General features: G+C 36.2%; 4 protein-coding genes across 4 annotated transcripts; 2 read left to right on the top strand and 2 right to left on the bottom strand.

The window, feature by feature from the left end:
- Positions 1-601: 601 nt before the first annotated feature.
- On the bottom strand, positions 602-3,058 carry LOC107193599 (isovaleryl-CoA dehydrogenase, mitochondrial). The gene is made up of 8 exons (XM_015583075.1): positions 2,891-3,058; positions 2,589-2,678; positions 2,288-2,509; positions 1,891-2,218; positions 1,719-1,812; positions 1,183-1,273; positions 951-1,119; positions 602-775 (listed from the first exon to the last, which is right to left on the bottom strand). The coding sequence occupies exons 1-8, from the start codon at positions 3,029-3,031 to the stop codon at positions 642-644; spliced, it is 1,269 nt and encodes a 422-aa protein (XP_015438561.1). The 5' UTR covers positions 3,032-3,058; the 3' UTR covers positions 602-641.
- A 598-nt stretch (positions 3,059-3,656) lies between these two features.
- LOC107193602 (DNA-directed RNA polymerase III subunit RPC2) lies at positions 3,657-8,239 on the top strand. The gene is made up of 16 exons (XM_015583079.1): positions 3,657-3,749; positions 3,829-3,983; positions 4,057-4,233; positions 4,298-4,589; positions 4,676-4,833; positions 4,898-5,003; positions 5,080-5,265; positions 5,342-5,455; positions 5,551-5,751; positions 5,826-6,103; positions 6,171-6,310; positions 6,385-6,977; positions 7,080-7,326; positions 7,392-7,556; positions 7,629-7,759; positions 7,835-8,239. Exons 1-16 carry the CDS (start codon positions 3,672-3,674, stop codon positions 8,216-8,218), a joined length of 3,405 nt encoding a protein of 1,134 aa, XP_015438565.1. The 5' UTR covers positions 3,657-3,671; the 3' UTR covers positions 8,219-8,239.
- A 132-nt stretch (positions 8,240-8,371) lies between these two features.
- On the bottom strand, positions 8,372-10,199 carry LOC107193601 (pyridoxal kinase). Its single transcript, XM_015583078.1, has 7 exons — positions 10,046-10,199; positions 9,618-9,717; positions 9,370-9,513; positions 9,184-9,304; positions 8,970-9,112; positions 8,701-8,880; positions 8,372-8,616 (listed from the first exon to the last, which is right to left on the bottom strand). The coding sequence occupies exons 1-7, from the start codon at positions 10,136-10,138 to the stop codon at positions 8,507-8,509; spliced, it is 891 nt and encodes a 296-aa protein (XP_015438564.1). The 5' UTR covers positions 10,139-10,199; the 3' UTR covers positions 8,372-8,506.
- A 4,730-nt stretch (positions 10,200-14,929) lies between these two features.
- Positions 14,930-16,072, top strand: LOC107193556 (ATP synthase subunit delta, mitochondrial). Its single transcript, XM_015583025.1, has 4 exons — positions 14,930-15,099; positions 15,285-15,416; positions 15,496-15,693; positions 15,777-16,072. The coding sequence occupies exons 2-4, from the start codon at positions 15,294-15,296 to the stop codon at positions 15,942-15,944; spliced, it is 489 nt and encodes a 162-aa protein (XP_015438511.1). The 5' UTR covers positions 14,930-15,099; positions 15,285-15,293; the 3' UTR covers positions 15,945-16,072.
- The last annotated feature ends 820 nt before the right edge of the window (positions 16,073-16,892 follow it).

Below are 16,892 nucleotides of genomic sequence, written 5' to 3'. Positions count from 1 at the left end.
GAACTTGAGGGCCATCTTTGATCGACGAGTTCCGGTTTGGCTTGTACCCCGTTCTTTTTCTGTTTTTTTTTTTTTTTTTTACTTTTTTTCTTCAAGTGACGTTCGGGAGAACGATCGACGGCTTCTCTCCCCTATTGCGGATTCGATCAAATTAGTTCGACTGCACCGTGATTAATGGGACCAGATCAAGAGGAAAGAGTAAGAGGAAAAGAGAGTGGTCGCGACGAAACGAGAGAAAGAGAGTGCACGTAAGTTTGACTTAAATTAGCAACCTATAGCGCGAAAGGTTAGTCAATCATAGTCTTTAGACTGGACCGTTCTAGTGACTCATTTATCTCGATTTACACGATCCCACGAAAGTGTGTACACGTATCTGCTCGGTTGCCGTGTGCAGATTGGCAATACCGATGACCCATTTAATCGCCTATCGATATGCAGTTCGGATGATGTGGATTGTTTGATCGCTAAGAATGGATCCACGATGCGGAGTGATGCTCGAAAAAGAAAACTAGAATAATTTCGCTTGAGTGCACCATTAGTTCGGTAGAATGTATTAAATAATAAAAAATATATATATATATGTTTATTCCCGAGGGTCGTAAAAAAATAATCTTTTATCGAGGAAGATAAAATATTTCTTCTCATGAATATTCCTCGCTGATCGCTCTGCTGATTACCATTCGGCGAACTTCACTGGTACCGGCGCCAATCTCGTACAGTTTAGCATCCCTCAGGAGCCTTCCCGTGGGATAATCGTTTATATAGCCGTTTCCACCTAATATAAATTGAACGGGTTTAGACGAACGCTTACTATAAGTATACATATATGTAATAAGTATGTATGTAATCCCCACATAACCTTGGAGTGCAGACTCTCCAAGGTATCTGATTGCAGATTTTCCACATCCCTCGATAAAAAAAAAGTATGTACGTAATAAGTTATAGTTTACCAAGTATTTGGATCGCGTCTAAGGCAGCTTCGGTAGCTCTTTCGGCGGTGTAAAGTATAACCGCGGCGCAGTCTTTTCGATTTACGTGTCCCGCATCGCAAGATCTTGCTACGGAGTACAAGTAACTTCTGCAAGCACTCAGACTGGTGTACATGTTCGCTATTCTTCCCTGAAACAATTGCCGCCGTTTTACGCACGAACGGGTAAGACCTACCAAACGATAACACTATACCTGTATCAGTTGAAATTCCGCAATGCGTTTACCAAATTGTTTCCTCGTGTGCGCATAATCGAATGCCACGTCGCAGCACGCTTGGAGGATTCTAACATGTAACATATTCAATCGAACTGTAAAATGAGGGCCCCCGAAATATGGGCGTAGCCAGGTTATCAGTCAGGAGGGGAAAAAATATTAACACATCGACTGCCACAGTGAAAAAGGCTGTACGTAGCCAGACATACTCTATTTTGTTTCTAACACTAGAACTATACCAACGATAAACGCATATCTTTTTCGATCGATCGATAAATATGGCCATAAATCATTAAAAATGTATGCGTTTTGTTAATAGAGGCTGTTGACCGTGTTTCAAATTATACTGCAATATTAAATATTACGTAAAAATTTTGTAACACTAGGAAGGGGGGGCAAAATCCAATTTTTTTCATGTAGGGTGGGGTAAAAGCCACTTTTTTCCGTCCAGAGGGATAGAGCAAGGTTACGCCCGTGCCCCCAAAACACATTTTGAGAAGTGGAAGGTTTCTTACCCCAAAGGACCGGCCGCTAGTACCAATCTCTCCAGATCTAGACCACTGAAGAGGACATATATGCCTTTGTTTACTTCTCCAAGTATATTTTTCGCTGTAATTATCAACAATAACCTGTACAAACGCCTCGTAATATACTGAATCCGATTAAATTAAGAAAAGCATGAACTACCTGGAACTTTACAATCTTCAAAAACGAGCTCGCCCGTGTTAGAACCTCGCATTCCTAATTTATCCAACTTTTGAGCCGTGCTAAAACCTTCGAATTCTCGCTCCACGATGAAAGCCGTAACGCCATGTTGCGGCTTGTCCGCGTTTGGATTCGTTTTCGCGTAAACGACGAGGGTGTCGGCGTCGGGGCCATTTGTGATCCAAAATTTGTTGCCGTTTAAAATGTAATAGTCACCCTTCTTCTCGGCGCGTAATTTCATGGAGACTACGTCAGATCCGGAACCCGATTCCGACATCGCGAGCGCTCCGATATTTTCTCCGCTGCATAACTGTATTTAAATTTAATCGTTATGTTTGGCACAACCCTGAATGGCCCTTTGTAAACACGCATCCGTTACCTTTGGCAAATACTTATGCCTCTGTTCCTCCGTTCCGTTTCTGTGGATTTGATTAATGCACAAATTCGAGTGCGCGCCATAACTGAGCGCTATAGATCCCGACGCTCTGCTTAATTCTTCCATAATGATCACGTGGTCGAAATATGTTCCACCTGTACCACCATAGTTCGAATGTACCGTTATTCCCAATAAACCTAAATCTCCCAGTTTTCTCCAGAATAACTAGAAATTCCATTTTTGAACGTTCAAATATCGAAATTGCTTTTTCTACGACACTATTTGGCGATTTTGCATTACTCACTCGAAGATCGTCGAAATTATTCTTCCTGTCGATCTCGGCAGCCTTTGGTGCAAGCTCTTTCTGAGCAAAATCAAATACCAAATGTCGCAGCTATTCAGAAAAAACATTCGTTCATTTGTAATATCGAGACACGTATACTTGGATACGTTGTTTTATACACGGTTTTGTGTACGAAAAATGAATTTTCAATTTGAAGAGGATCAATTGGATATACATATACATTAGCCAATAACGTACCCGTGTTATCATTGAACTTGATGACCTTTGAACTCCGACTAAATTTTCACTACAAGTCTACTAACCTGTTTCTGTTGATCACTCAGTCCAAACATATTCTCATCTATTCTGTAATATTGCGAGGAGCATCTCACGCTAAACTTACTGGTCGATATGACGAAATTTCGAAGAAGCGGTTTCGTAAATTTACGCACACTAAACATCATGCTTCAGAAAAATCCTAGTTTACCGAATATTCTTCGGAATGTACAGAGGCATACGTTTAATGAAACAGTAAATATGATAAGAAGCGTACTTGGAGAAAACACGATGTAATGAGTTTGATAATTTTCTTGCGCACTGATAAACGGTGTACCACCACCAAATGCTAGTCAACGTAATATGTAAAGTGAATTTTACGCTTGATATATCTGATGGGGAATAATATTTTTGTTTAATTTATTATTTTCATTCTGCAGACGTTTAAATACTTAATATATTAGACTGAGGCATAGTTCGACTGAATCTTTAAATATTATACATCAATTATTTAAATATATATGCACATTCATGACAAACATGTATGCAACATGTATAGGAATTACTTTAATATTTTGATATTATTTATGTATGAACATATTAAAATATATTTACAGTTTTTCAATTTATGTATCATTTTCTTTAATTTAGTTTGCTGGCCTATTGACAACTTGTTGTTCCACGTTAGTAAGATTTGAGTGTCACACCACACGTTAGATACTTAGAGACCGCGACAGACGAAAGGTTAAGAAGACGTATAAGTGAAGTATATTATAAAAAAAGTTCTATTTTTTACACAAGAACGTTGTAAATGCTGTATGTGAGAAAATGGGTGAAATGAAATTCGGAGCCCATGATGGGATTAAATCGGAACAGAAATATACTAAAGTAGTGAAGCATATACAGGTGAGAGGAAGGTTAAGAAACCGGTGCGTTTTATCTCGATACCTGTAAGGTAATCAGTATTGGAATCATTTGGTTGTAGGATAAGTGGAAGCTGGTACCTGCTTTTCTTAAAGGGAAAGGTCTTGTAAAACAACACATTGATTCCTTTAATTATTTCATTAATGTAGAGATAAAGAAGATAGTGAAGGCAAATGAGAAAGTATTGAGTGATGCTGATCCTTTATTTTATGTGAAGTGTGTATTGCTGTCTTTATTAGTCAGTTCACTTTATTATCTTGTCGTATTTAATGTACATTTTTTGCTGTAGATATTTAAATGTACATGTTGGTTCACCCGATGTCGAAGAAGGTTTCAATGTAACTCGTTCCACTACTCCACACGAATGTCGTTTAAGAGATTTAAATTATTCTGCTCCCATTACAGTAGACATAGAATATATCAGAGGACATCAGCCAATAATTAGAAATAATTTATTGATTGGAAGGTATGAGCTTTAATGAATATATTGATCACATTCGATATTAATTAAATTTCTGATTACTTTCTAGAATGCCCATTATGTTGAGAAGTTCAAATTGTGTATTAAATGGAAAATCTCATTTCGAATTAGCAAAAATGAATGAGTGTCCACATGATCCTGGCGGTTATTTTGTCATAAATGGCCAGGAGAAAGTAATTCTTATACAGGAACAGATGTTGAGAAATAGAATTATTTTAGAAGAGGATAGTAAAAGCTGTATTGTAGCATCTTGTAACAGTAGTACTCATGAAAGGAAAACAAAAACCAATATTGTGGGCAGAGCTGGCAGATATTACATGAGACACAATATTTTTCAGGATGTGAGTAACAGTTTTACAACGTCAATTGATTTAAATAAAGCATAATTGATGGCAAAAGGTTTTATACATATATACTGTATTATAAGGATATTCCAGTAACAATAATATTTAAAGCAATGGGAATTGTAAGCGATCAGGAAGTTATGCAACTTATTGGTACTGAAGAAGAATTTATGAAAAAATTTGCACCCAGCTTGGAGGAGTGTCATCTCTTAAACGTTTTTGCCCAAAATCAAGCACTTAGGTAATAGTTTATTTTCATTCTGTGTTATTTTCATTAGAAGTAGTGACTATATCTAATGTTTCAGATATCTCAGTAATAAAAGAAAACAGAAAAGGTATTCGGTAATAAAGTCTAGTGTCACAGATGAAATGAAGGACATATTAGCAACTAACATTTTATCTCATGTTCCCGTTAGTATATTAAAAAATGATTCCTATTGCAATAAGATGTCGATGAAGAATATTACGACGATATTCTCTGTTATAGGTAGTAGATTTTAATTTCAAGATGAAAGCAACGTATATTGCTTTAATGATTCGTAAAGTTATGAAAGCACAATCGGATGGCAAACTTGTAGACGACAGAGATTATTATGGTAATAAACGATTAGAATTGGCTGGTTCTTTATTGTCTTTGATGTTTGAAGATTTGTTTAAAAGATTCAATTGGGAGGTAACGTTATATGTTATTAAGGGATTGATTTTAGTACTTGTAGCATTAATTGTTTTATATAATATTATATTTCTAGTTAAAGCAAATTGCTGACAAAAACATACCAAAGATTAAAGCTGCTCAATTTGACATTGTGAAGCATATGAGACAAGATCAAATTACCAATGGATTAGCTTTCGCCATTTCTTCTGTGAGTGAATTATGCTACTGCAATATAAAAATTGATGTAATAGATATGATGGATATTTAGAAATGTCAGTTTCTGATTAAAGTATCACTTTGTAGGGCAATTGGACCATCAAACGATTTAGAATGGAACGTCATGGTGTGACTCAAGTGTTATCTAGGCTCTCTTATATTTCTGCACTTGGTATGATGACAAGAGTTAACTCACAGTTTGAAAAGACCAGGAAAGTATCTGGTCCGCGATCATTACAACCATCACAGTGGGGAATGCTATGTCCAAGTGATACTCCTGAAGGAGAAGTCAGTATTACACACAAATTTATTAAGAAATGATTTTGAATATACAAAATTGCATATTAAAAACGTCCTTACAGGGTTGTGGTTTAGTTAAAAATTTGGCTCTTATGACGCATATTACCACAGAAATCGATGAAGAACCAATCGTGAGATTAGCATTCAACTTGGGAGTAGAAAACGTTAACATTCTCGGCGGAGAAGAGATCAATAATAAAAACGTTTATATGGTTTTCTTAAATGGTAATATTCTAGGAATAGTGAAATACTATCAGAGATTGGTAAATGTTTTTCGGATGCTACGTAGAAATGGTCTAATAAATGGCTTTGTTTCGATATATACCCAACACCAGCACAGGTAAAATTTCTGTAAACTTATCCGAATCGATACTTCATTTTTTAATTGTATTTTCACTCTCGTTTAGATGCATTCAAATCAGTTCTGATGGAGGACGATTGTGTAGACCGTACATTATTGTGCAGAATGGACAATCACTTGTTCAAGACGAACATATAAAATTCCTCGAACAAGGCGTTAGAAGTTTCGAAGACTTTTTACAAGATGGTTGGTATATAACAAATATAAATACTATATACGTTTTCCACAAGAACTTAAGAACAGTCTTGCACTTTCAATAGGTCTGATCGAGTACTTAGACGTGAATGAAGAAAACGACAGTTCCGTCGCGTTCAATGAATCGCATATTAATAACAAAACAACTCACCTAGAAATTGAACCGTTTACGTTGCTTGGAGTTTGTGCTGGATTGGTACCATATCCTCATCACAATCAAAGTCCAAGAAATACGTACCAATGCGCTATGGGTAAACAGGCAATGGGAACTATTGGTTATAATCAGCGTAATCGTATCGACACATTGATGTATAATTTAGTATATCCCCAAGCACCTATGGTGAAATCGAGAACGATAGAATTAATTAATTTCGATAAATTACCGGCTGGTCAAAATGCGACAGTAGCTGTTATGTCCTATAGCGGTTATGATATCGAGGACGCTCTCATTTTGAATAAGGCTTCTATCGATAGAGGATTCGGAAGATGTTTGATATATCGAAATGCAAAATGTACTTTAAAAAGATACGCTAATCAAACTTACGATCGAATAATGGGCCCATTGATAGATTCAAATACAAAGAAACCGGTTTGGAAGCACGATATTGTCGACACCGATGGAATTGCTGCACCCGGTGAAATGGTAGAAAACAGAAAGGTTTGTTTTCAAATATTAACACTTCTCAACAAACAAATTGGACTCTAGATTTATTTACAAATCTGTTTTCAAAATTTGTTGATATATTTTCTTATCAAATAGGTGATGGTAAATAAATCATCGCCAGCTGCAAATATCGGCCCAGTAAACTCTGGTAATGTACAAACGCAAACGGAATACAAAGATGTTCCGGTTGTCTTTAAAGGTCCAGTGCCTGCATACGTTGAGAAAGTCATGATTTCCAGCAATGCAGAAGATGCATTCTTGATCAAGTTATTATTGCGACAAACTCGAAGGCCTGAGATAGGTGATAAATTTAGTAGTCGACACGGACAAAAAGGTGTAACCGGTATGTATTTCGACATTCGTTGCTTACCAATATAAACATTGTTTCCTCACTTCATCTATACATAGGATTGATTGTCGAGCAAGAAGATATGCCATTTAACGATTACGGTATATGTCCTGATATGATTATGAATCCACATGGTTTTCCTTCGCGTATGACAGTCGGCAAATTAATAGAATTACTCGCTGGAAAAGCTGGTGTTGTGAAAGGACAGTTTCACTATGGCACAGGTACGTTTATAATCAATTTTTTTGTTATCTTAACAGAAATTTATAGTGGTTATACATTAATTTATTGTTTAGCCTTTGGAGGTTCAAAAGTAGAGGATGTTTGCGAAGAATTAGTAAAATATGGATACAATTATTTAGGTAAAGACTTCTTTTATTCCGGTATCACGGGAGAACCATTGCAAGCGTATATTTATTCTGGACCAGTAAGTTGATAATGTCGTAATGGATATTTAGTTTCGTAATTTCATTGGACCGCTTAAAAATATTTTCAAATGCAGGTGTATTATCAAAAGCTAAAGCACATGGTACAAGATAAAATGCATGCCCGTGCTCGAGGTCCGAGAGCTGTATTGACACGTCAACCAACCGAAGGTCGTGCCAAAGAGGGAGGTTTAAGATTAGGTGAAATGGAACGGGATTGTTTGATTGGATACGGTGCAAGTATGATGTTGATTGAGAGGCTCATGATATCGAGTGACGCGTTCGATGTTGACGTATGCAACAAATGCGGTTTAATGGCTTATAGCGGCTGGTGTCACAGTTGTCGTTCCAGTTCGTGTGTTTCCACGATTTCTATGCCGTATGCTTGCAAGTTACTTTTCCAAGAACTCCAATCTATGAATATTGTGCCTCGTTTGACGTTGAAAAATTATTGCGAGTAATGTTGTACGTCTTAAAAGAAAAAGAACTTACAAATTACTACGACTGATACGTGTAAATATATTTATAGTTTTGTATGTACAATAACAATATTTGATCGTATTTCTACATATCGAAATAGAAGTCATTTAAAGTTGTACACTTGTGTATTTGATATACTTAATTCTTTATTAAAACATAAAGTTTTTTTTCACTGGAAGACAATAATAGTGGTCCTTACAATTAGTTAACATAATAACCAGTATTAACTATATTGTACATGAATGTACAAATGAATAAAATATTCACGGTTAAAATGGTTCAGCAAGTAGATGCGCTTCTGGATTTTCAATACAACTCTTGCTTTGTATTAAGCGTAATTCAATTTTTCTTGCAGGCTGAGAATCCTCATCTTTGCATACTAATGAATATGTACAGAAATGTTCATTTCCTTGCCATACTTTTGCTTAGAGGAGTAATTGAAATATTTATATTAAAACGATACCTTGGGAATATTCGTAAGTTTTCAGTAAGACACTATGTAAAGAATTCACGGTCTTCTCGATAGCATCTTTCATATTATCTTGCAAGTACATGTGAGCTAGAAATAAGGCAGCAAAAAGATCTCCAGAACCTGTAAAATTACTTGGTATCTTTGGAATGTCTATTTTGATTAATGCATTATCTGAAATGAAATTCAATCTGTTAGAAATTCATTCTGTACACTTAGAAGGCCTATAAACGTTTTGAAGGACATTTTCATTAATCTATTACTTTTTATTGCACTGAAAATTGCTATCAATTTATCATCGATTTCTGTTGATGAAATAGCTACTGTTTCTGGACCAGCTTTATGTAACTCTTTCACAGCAGTTTGTAAATCGGACATTGTGCTGATCTTAATACCACTTAACAACCTAGAATCATTAGTTCTTGTAACTACTGCCTGCTCAAGGTTTGTTAAAATCATAATAATATTTAAAAGTACTCTAATTCAAATTGATTTGGTGTTAAAATATCTGCCAGTGGCACTATCTCCGTTTTATAAATTTCCTTAAGTGGTTCAGGAACATACATTCTCCCATTATCCCCCATAACAGGATCACAAACTTGAATAAAAAAAATCAATAATTAGTACAATTTTCATCATTCCAATGAAATATTACATATTTACCATATATGAGATTAGGATTTTTATGCTTTAAAGCACGAACCACTCCTGCGATTCTTTTCAGGAAGGAAGCAGAACCAACATATCCAGTGAGTAAATGAGTGTAATTGTCTAAGTTATTTTGTGCTAAACCATCGACTAAATCCTCTAAAAAATGTCCATTAACATAAGTGATACATAAAAGTAAATTGTCAGGAGAATTCAAATATTTTATCTCGTATATTTAAGACAAAAAAATGTATTGTACTCACCCAAGTCTTTATCATTAAGTACTTGGCCCTTAAAGACTTTATAGTTAGTATGATTGGATAGTTGAACAGAATTAATTGCATCTACCTCAAAACCGAGTAACTAAACAGAAGAAATTGTACATTCATTATTTATCATGCTATATCATAATATTCTCCTAAGTTGTCATTATTCCTTTAGCACTTCCTATTAAGAAAATGTAACATACGTATACCACCTCTTGTATATTGTTCGGAAATAATAATTTGACCTTTTATCGTTTGAAATCGCAAATGAATTTGTATGCATCAAAGGAATATATTTTCTCGAATTCGTGGTAATATGGGATTAACTGTCAATGATAAGAGAATGATATCAGTGACATTACAAAACACGTTAACGACAAGTTTCGAAGGTTTGTAGTTTTATAACGCAACAATAATTTGTTCACCTGTAACGGAAATGTTGCACTTTTATTTCCTACATAACCAGACACTACGTGACTTTGTATCGAGAGTATTCGCGGTGTTTTTTCGGAGCACATGACGATCAGCTGACACTTAGCAAACACGATGGAGAAACGTATCAAATAGGGTGCGGACTATCTATGCGTTGCATACCACAGTGAATCATTTTATATGATCGTGTACAGACAGTTTCAAAAATGGAGTGACATTGTTTCTTATCTTTCTTAGAATTACTCGCAGCAACCTCCTCGTGGTGAGGCCTGGGCAATCGGTATTGTCATCGGTAAAGTACTATAAACTGAAGACAATATCGAGCTAATGACTGCGAACTTCGAATCTATCTCATAAAACTATATTTTTCATTATAACTCTATATTACATCGAACTAGGATTATTTTAGAAATCGATATGAGATTCAGTGTTCTAAAAATGTCTAGTACTTTGAATGTTATAGAAAATTATTTAGTGGATCTTGTAATGAAGCTTTATAAATGAATAACTTGTATTTTAACATAAATTATTAAACAACAACAACCGTCTTAGTATTTATGAGAAATAATGAAATATTAATTATTTTATTTAAATGATTTTAATTACGTTTTGTGCTTAAGTTCAGGACAGAACTGCCCTAGACGTGTGGCGCGAGAATATTTTGGAATTTGTATTTTCATAAACGAAGCTAGAAGCTAGTACTTGTGAGAACGGGCATCATTTTTCTTCGTCACGCATTAAATTCGAAGTTTAAAGAACGTAGAATAATACTCTCTAACGGCTGGGAACCAGTAATTACAAGAACATTGTTAAAATCACAATTTATTTGCAACGGTTGACACTGTATCTCGTCATGCGTACCCCGTTTAGTTCACTTTAAACAGCTGTTACACCGTTATACGGATAGCTTTCGTCTAGATAAAGCACTCGAATTGTAGCTGAAAGAACGTAGATTAATCCGCTGCTATTGAAAATAATAATAAACGACCAGAACACTGTCAAAATCGCATTTAATTGCGGAATACCACTATTTTTTCGACCGGTGGCGCCACCCGTGGCCATTCGCTCAAACTGCTAGCCAAATTATATCGACAGGTGAGTGAAAATTTTCTAGTGATGGAAAAATACAAATATCTCAGTAATTAAGCACTTAAAATGAACGTCATTAGTCTCAAATTGTCTCTCAAGACATAATGCATGGACCCAATAGTGCAGAACCCCTGAATTAGTAAAATTAGTTATGCCTGTATTGCCGTAGCCCCTTATGAGGCGGCAACTCTAATTGCAAAAGATTTCAATCGCATTTACACCGCTAAACGGGCATGATTCTTCTTCGTTTTGCATTCGATATAACGTTTAAAGAACGTAGATTACTATTCTCTAACGGCTGGAAACCAGTAATCAAAAGAACATTGTTAAAATCGCATTTGTTTGCAACGGTTGACACTGAATCTCGCCATGCGTACCCCGTTTAGTTCACTTTGAATAACTCTTCCAACGTTCTATGGACGAGTCACGTATTAACCAAACATTCAGTTTGAAGCTGAAAGAACGTAGATTAGTCCGCTGCCATTGAAAATAACAATAAACGACCAGAACACTGTTAAAATCGCATTTATTTACGGAATACCACTATTGTTTTGACCTGTGGCGCCACCCGTGGTGAATAGCTGAAACTGCTTGCCAATTATATGGCTAGTAGTTTCAGCGATTCGCCACGGGTGGCGCCACCGTTCAAAAAAGTAGTTGTATTCCGCAATTAAATGCGATTTTAACAATGTTCTGGTTGTTTATTGTTATTTTCAATGACAGAAAATTAATCTACGTTCTTTTAGCTTCAAACTGAATGCTTGATCAAGACGTAACTTGTCCATAGAACGTTGGAAGAGCTATTTAAAGCGAACTAAACGAGGCACGCATCGCGACATAAAGTGTCAACCGTTGCAAACAATTGAGATTTTAACAATGTTCTTGTAATTACTGGTTCCCAACTGCCAGAGAGTAGTAAGCTGCGTTTTTTAAACTTCGAATGTAATCCATGACGAGGAAAACTGATGCTCTTTTAGCGGTGTAAATCCGATCGAAAACTGCTGCAATTACATAACCACTAAACAGGCAACACTTTTCTTCGTCATGCATTACATTCGAAGTTTAAAGAATGTAGATTAGTGCCCTATAACGGCTGATTCGTCTTGGCCAAGCACTCAACTTGTAGCTGAAAGAACGTAGATTAATCTCCTGTCAGTGGCAATAACAATAAACGACCAGAACACTGTTAAAATCACACTTTATTTGCAACGGTTGACACTGTATCTCGTCATGCGTACCCCGGTTAGTTCACTTTGGACAGCTCGTACATCGTTATACGGGCAGTTTTCGTTTAGCTGAAGCCCTCCATTTGTAGCTGAAAGTACGTAGATTAATCCACTGTGATTGATAATAACAATAAGTGACCAGAACACTGTTAAAATCGCATTTAATCGCGGAGTACCACTATTGTTTGACCTGTGGCGCCATCCGTGGCGGACCGCTGAAACTGGTAGCTATATAATTGGCTAGCAGTTTCAGCGATTCGCCACGGATGGCGCCACCGGTCGAAAAAATAGTGGTAATCCGCGATTAAATGCGATTTTAACAGTGTTCTGGTTGTTTATTGTTATTTTCAATGACAAGGAATTAATCTACGTTCTTTCAGCTATAAATCGAGTATTTTATCTTGACGAAAGTTATCCGTATAACGGTGTAAGAGCTATTCAAAGTGAACTAACCCGGGTACGCATGACGCAATACAGTGTCAACTGTAGCAAACAAATGTGATTTTAACAATGTTCTTGTAATTACTCGTGTCCAGCCGTTAGAGAATAGTAATCTACGTTCTTTAAACGTTGTATCTAATGCAAAACGAAGCAGAATCATGCCCGTTTAGCGGTGTAAATGCGATCGAAATATTTTGCAATCAGGTTGTTGTCTCATAAGAGGTTACGGTAATACAGGCATAACTAATTTTATTAATTCAGGGGTTCTGCACTATTGGGTCCATGCATTAAGTCCTGAGGGACAATTTGACACTAATGACGTTCATTTTAAGTGCTTAATTACTGAGATATTTGCATTTTCCATCACTAGAAATTTTCACTCACCTGTCGATATAATTTGAAGCGGCAATCCGGTTGCCAAAAAGTTTCTATCGCATTTAAGCCGCTATACGGGCATGATTCTTTTTCGTTTTGCATTAGATACAACGATGAAAGAACATAGATTTCTATTCTCTAACGGTTGGACACTAGTAATTACAAGAACAATATTAAAATCGCATTTGTTTGCAACGATTGACACTGTATCTCATCATGCGTACCCCGGTTAGTTCACTTTGGACAGCTCGTACACCATTATACGGACAGCTTTCGTTTAGCTGTAGCACTCAATTTGTAGCTGAAAGTACGTAGATTAACCCACTGTTACTGATAATAACAATAAACAACCAGAACACTGTAAAAATCGCATTTAATCGCGGAGTACCACTATTTTTTGACTGGTGGCGCCATCCGTGGCGAAAAGTTGAAACGGTTAACCAATTATATGGCTAGCAGTTTCAGCGATTCGCCACGGATGGCGCCACCAGTCCAAACAATAGTGGTACTCCGCGATTAAATGCGATTTTGACAGTGTTCTGGTCGTTTATTGTTACTGCCACTGACAGGAGAGTAATCTACGTTCTTTCAGCTACAAGTAGAGTGCTTGGTCAAGACGAATGCTGTCAGAATAACGTTGGAAGAGCTGTCCAAAGTGAAGTAAACGGGGTACGTGTGACGAGATACAGTATCAACCGTTGCAAAGAAATGTGATTTTAACAATGTTTTTATACTTACTGGTACCCATCCGCTAGAAAGTACTAATGTACGTTCTTTGAACTTCCAATCTAATACTAAGTAGAATCCTATACTAATTATAGTTGTCTGGTTCAACAAGTTACTACAGAAACTAACTACTGCCTATGTCTTTTGAACTTGGGCTGTAGTAGTATCTGCAGAAACTGCCATGGTTGCTGGGATTACTATATAATTTGTTCACGGAAGTAGGAATAAGTGTCAGTCAGATTTCGACAGTTGCACGAGCAACATTAGACCGAGCTCGAGACTCGTACGAGTAACAACGATAAAGGATCACGTTTCAATACTCTTGCGCATACTCCGGGGGTTCTATGACCCCACGGTCTCACCAAACGGGGCCCTGGCGCCGCACACCCGGGGGTTCTATGACCCCACACACTCACCACACTGGGTCTCTGTTGCCTCCATTGGGGGTTCTATGACCCCACAGGCTGCAACAAACGGGGTTTCTTACGTCTCGGAAGGAGAGCACCGATTCTCTCTGATGCTAAATGGCGAGCAACGCCAGTTAAAGTAATAACTACTCGATTTGCATTACAATTATTTTACAATGGGTTTGCAGCCATTCGCTCGGCGTTATCCTCGATTTGCATTTTTGTAAATCGAGGATAACACCGATTACCAGGTCTCACCACGTGGAGGTTGCTGCAAGTGGAGACCCGAGGAAGATAGATGGAAACACAATTTCCATCTATCCACCTTTCACAATAATTGTACAACTAACTTAGATATCTAAATACGCTTATATTATAAATATCTAAATCCCTCGGCAACTTTCAAATACTGAAAGAAATGTTAAACCGAATGTTAATTTGGCATAAATTTCATTAACCCGAGACCAAGTGGTAGGAGGTTTTTTCCTTACATAACTTTTTCCCCTAGAGGAAGCTGAGTTGCTGATGAGGGTACCTTAGCAGATGGCGACAGCTTTGTGTTCCCGAGAGTTGATCTCGTTCTTATTAGTATTTTGACAGTGATACCATCGTGTGGCTCAAAAAACATTAACTTCCTCAGGAACTACGATCCCAGTGGAGCCATATCGCTCACATTTGATTTCCTTCGACCTATATCACAGACGAGGGTCTGTGCATAAGTGCACTATAATTCGACATTCGCTATAATTCAGTTATATTGTGAAACATTTAATTATACATACGGTAAGTTTGTTGAACCGGTTGTTGGAAAACGATAACAATTTCGACCGGTTTAATATGCATGGATGTAAATAATGGGTTATGCATGTACGTCGATCTTGTGATGTAATCAGTTCTATCATTCAGATTTAAACTTTGTTTGTCATAAACATTCGTGTAAAGTTTCGTGAAAAGCCTTTTTATTACAGAACGTTAAAATGGTCACCCTTGCTCGCAACTTACGTCCTTACTTGAGATACGTTCGTAGCCAGAGGAGAACATACGCCGATGCTGCACCCAAGAGCGATCAAATGAAGTTTACCTTAGCTGGAGCCAATCAGGTAGAAATAAATATAAATACGTCTATAGAATAAAATTCCTTAGAGAGAAAGTTACAAATTTTTTGACTACTTATTTTAGGTATTTTATGATCAGGCTGTGATTAAACAAGTTGATGTACCATCTTTCTCCGGTTCTTTTGGTATATTACCAAAGCACGTTCCCACTTTAGCTGTGTTAAAACCTGGAATAGTCACAGTATATGAAGAAGGCGGATCAACTAAAAAAGTATTTGTTTCTTCTGGAACTGTCACCATAAATGAAGACAACAGTGTACAGGTATATTTGTCACTTGGTATAACATTAAAACAAAATACTGAGTATATTTGTATCAATTTTGATTATTTTGAATTATTCTGCAGATTTTAGCTGAAGAAGCTCATCCCGTAGAAGATCTTGATAGTTCAGCAGCTAAAGATGTTCTTAGTAAAGCTCAGCAACAACTGTCATCGGCATCTTCTGATAAAGACAAAGCTGAGGCAGCTATTGCAGTTGAAGTTGCAGAAGCTCTGGTACAAGCTTCGCAATAAGCATGGTCATAAGCATTATGCAAATGTAAAAACATTCTCTGTTATTCAATCTTAGGGCATGTATTCGCCATACTTTTGTCATGGTACTGTATAAAAGATCCAGTAATAAAATTTTATCACTAAGTTAATATACATATTGAATTTATCATAGAAATAATAATAACAGTACACATCTTCGTACTATACTTTATTTTGTTAGTTAATTTTAATTAACGAATAACAATAAAATTTTGTTTCCTCTAAAAGCTATTTAGGTACATTGATTTGTATTTAACAAGTACTTGTATATAACAGCCACGAAAAATTTTACCCTAAAATTGCTTGTTTTATTCTATTATGGTGATTTGCACTTGTTTAACATTTAAATGATCAGATACTGCTTAATTTTCCTTGAAATTTTTTACATATATAATTTTAAATATCGTGCATTAAAAAAACATTTATAATAAATATTTTACTCTTTGTCAAATATCTAAAATATTTAGTAGATACACATCGTTGATGCTGTTTTGTTATATAAATACCATTTAAGTTAATGAATATCATTTTTTTATAGAAAATTTGAAATTTCAATGTTTACAAAACGTATCAATTTATACAACGCAGTTATCAAATTTAATACATTTTTAAAACATGCACATTCTGAGGCAAGTATCTTTCCTTTGCGCTTTTCTTGCAATACCTTACTGTTGCCCAGTATAATAAAGCAACAGAACTTTTTGTTTTTGTAAACTATGCAAAGAAAATGTCGGATACTACACAGTTTTCAAGTAAAAAAATCTACAAATATGTTGGCACGCGAGAAAATGTATCGTATCATCTATGTATTGCATCCTACACAATAAAGTCTCTTAAAATATAGTACAGGTATGTACATACAGTCCCATACTCTCAATTTGTCCTAGGTAACATTTCTCAAAGTTAACATTCATGTGAAAAAAAAACATC

The sequence above is a fragment of the Dufourea novaeangliae genome, unplaced genomic scaffold, assembly GCF_001272555.1.
Source record: "Dufourea novaeangliae isolate 0120121106 unplaced genomic scaffold, ASM127255v1 scaffold6, whole genome shotgun sequence".
Taxonomy (NCBI): Eukaryota; Metazoa; Arthropoda; class Insecta; order Hymenoptera; family Halictidae; genus Dufourea; species Dufourea novaeangliae.
This window is presented reverse-complemented; position numbering and strand designations above follow the sequence as displayed.

Bases quoted from the DNA above. Each gene is read 5' to 3' on its own strand.
- LOC107193599 (XM_015583075.1), bottom strand. From the start codon at position 3,031: ATGATGTTTAGTGTGCGTAAATTTACGAAACCGCTTCTTCGAAATTTC. The intron at 1,813-1,890 runs GTAGTTCATGCT...TGATAATTACAG, and splicing joins TGAAGATTGTAAAGTTCCAG to CGAAAAATATACTTGGAGAA. The intron at 1,120-1,182 runs GTATAGTGTTAT...CAATTGTTTCAG, and splicing joins CGGAATTTCAACTGATACAG to GGAAGAATAGCGAACATGTA.
- LOC107193556 (XM_015583025.1), top strand. From the start codon at position 15,294: ATGGTCACCCTTGCTCGCAACTTACGTCCTTACTTGAGATACGTTCGT. The intron at 15,417-15,495 runs GTAGAAATAAAT...TACTTATTTTAG, and splicing joins CCTTAGCTGGAGCCAATCAG to GTATTTTATGATCAGGCTGT. The intron at 15,694-15,776 runs GTATATTTGTCA...ATTATTCTGCAG, and splicing joins ATGAAGACAACAGTGTACAG to ATTTTAGCTGAAGAAGCTCA.
- LOC107193601 (XM_015583078.1), bottom strand. From the start codon at position 10,138: ATGTGCTCCGAAAAAACACCGCGAATACTCTCGATACAAAGTCACGTA. The intron at 9,113-9,183 runs GTACTTTTAAAT...TAATGATTCTAG, and splicing joins CCAAATCAATTTGAATTAGA to GTTGTTAAGTGGTATTAAGA. The intron at 8,881-8,969 runs GTAATAGATTAA...ATTTCATTTCAG, and splicing joins AATTTTCAGTGCAATAAAAA to ATAATGCATTAATCAAAATA.
- LOC107193602 (XM_015583079.1), top strand. From the start codon at position 3,672: ATGGGTGAAATGAAATTCGGAGCCCATGATGGGATTAAATCGGAACAG. The intron at 3,750-3,828 runs GTGAGAGGAAGG...ATTTGGTTGTAG, and splicing joins AAGTAGTGAAGCATATACAG to GATAAGTGGAAGCTGGTACC. The intron at 7,557-7,628 runs GTACGTTTATAA...TTTATTGTTTAG, and splicing joins ACAGTTTCACTATGGCACAG to CCTTTGGAGGTTCAAAAGTA.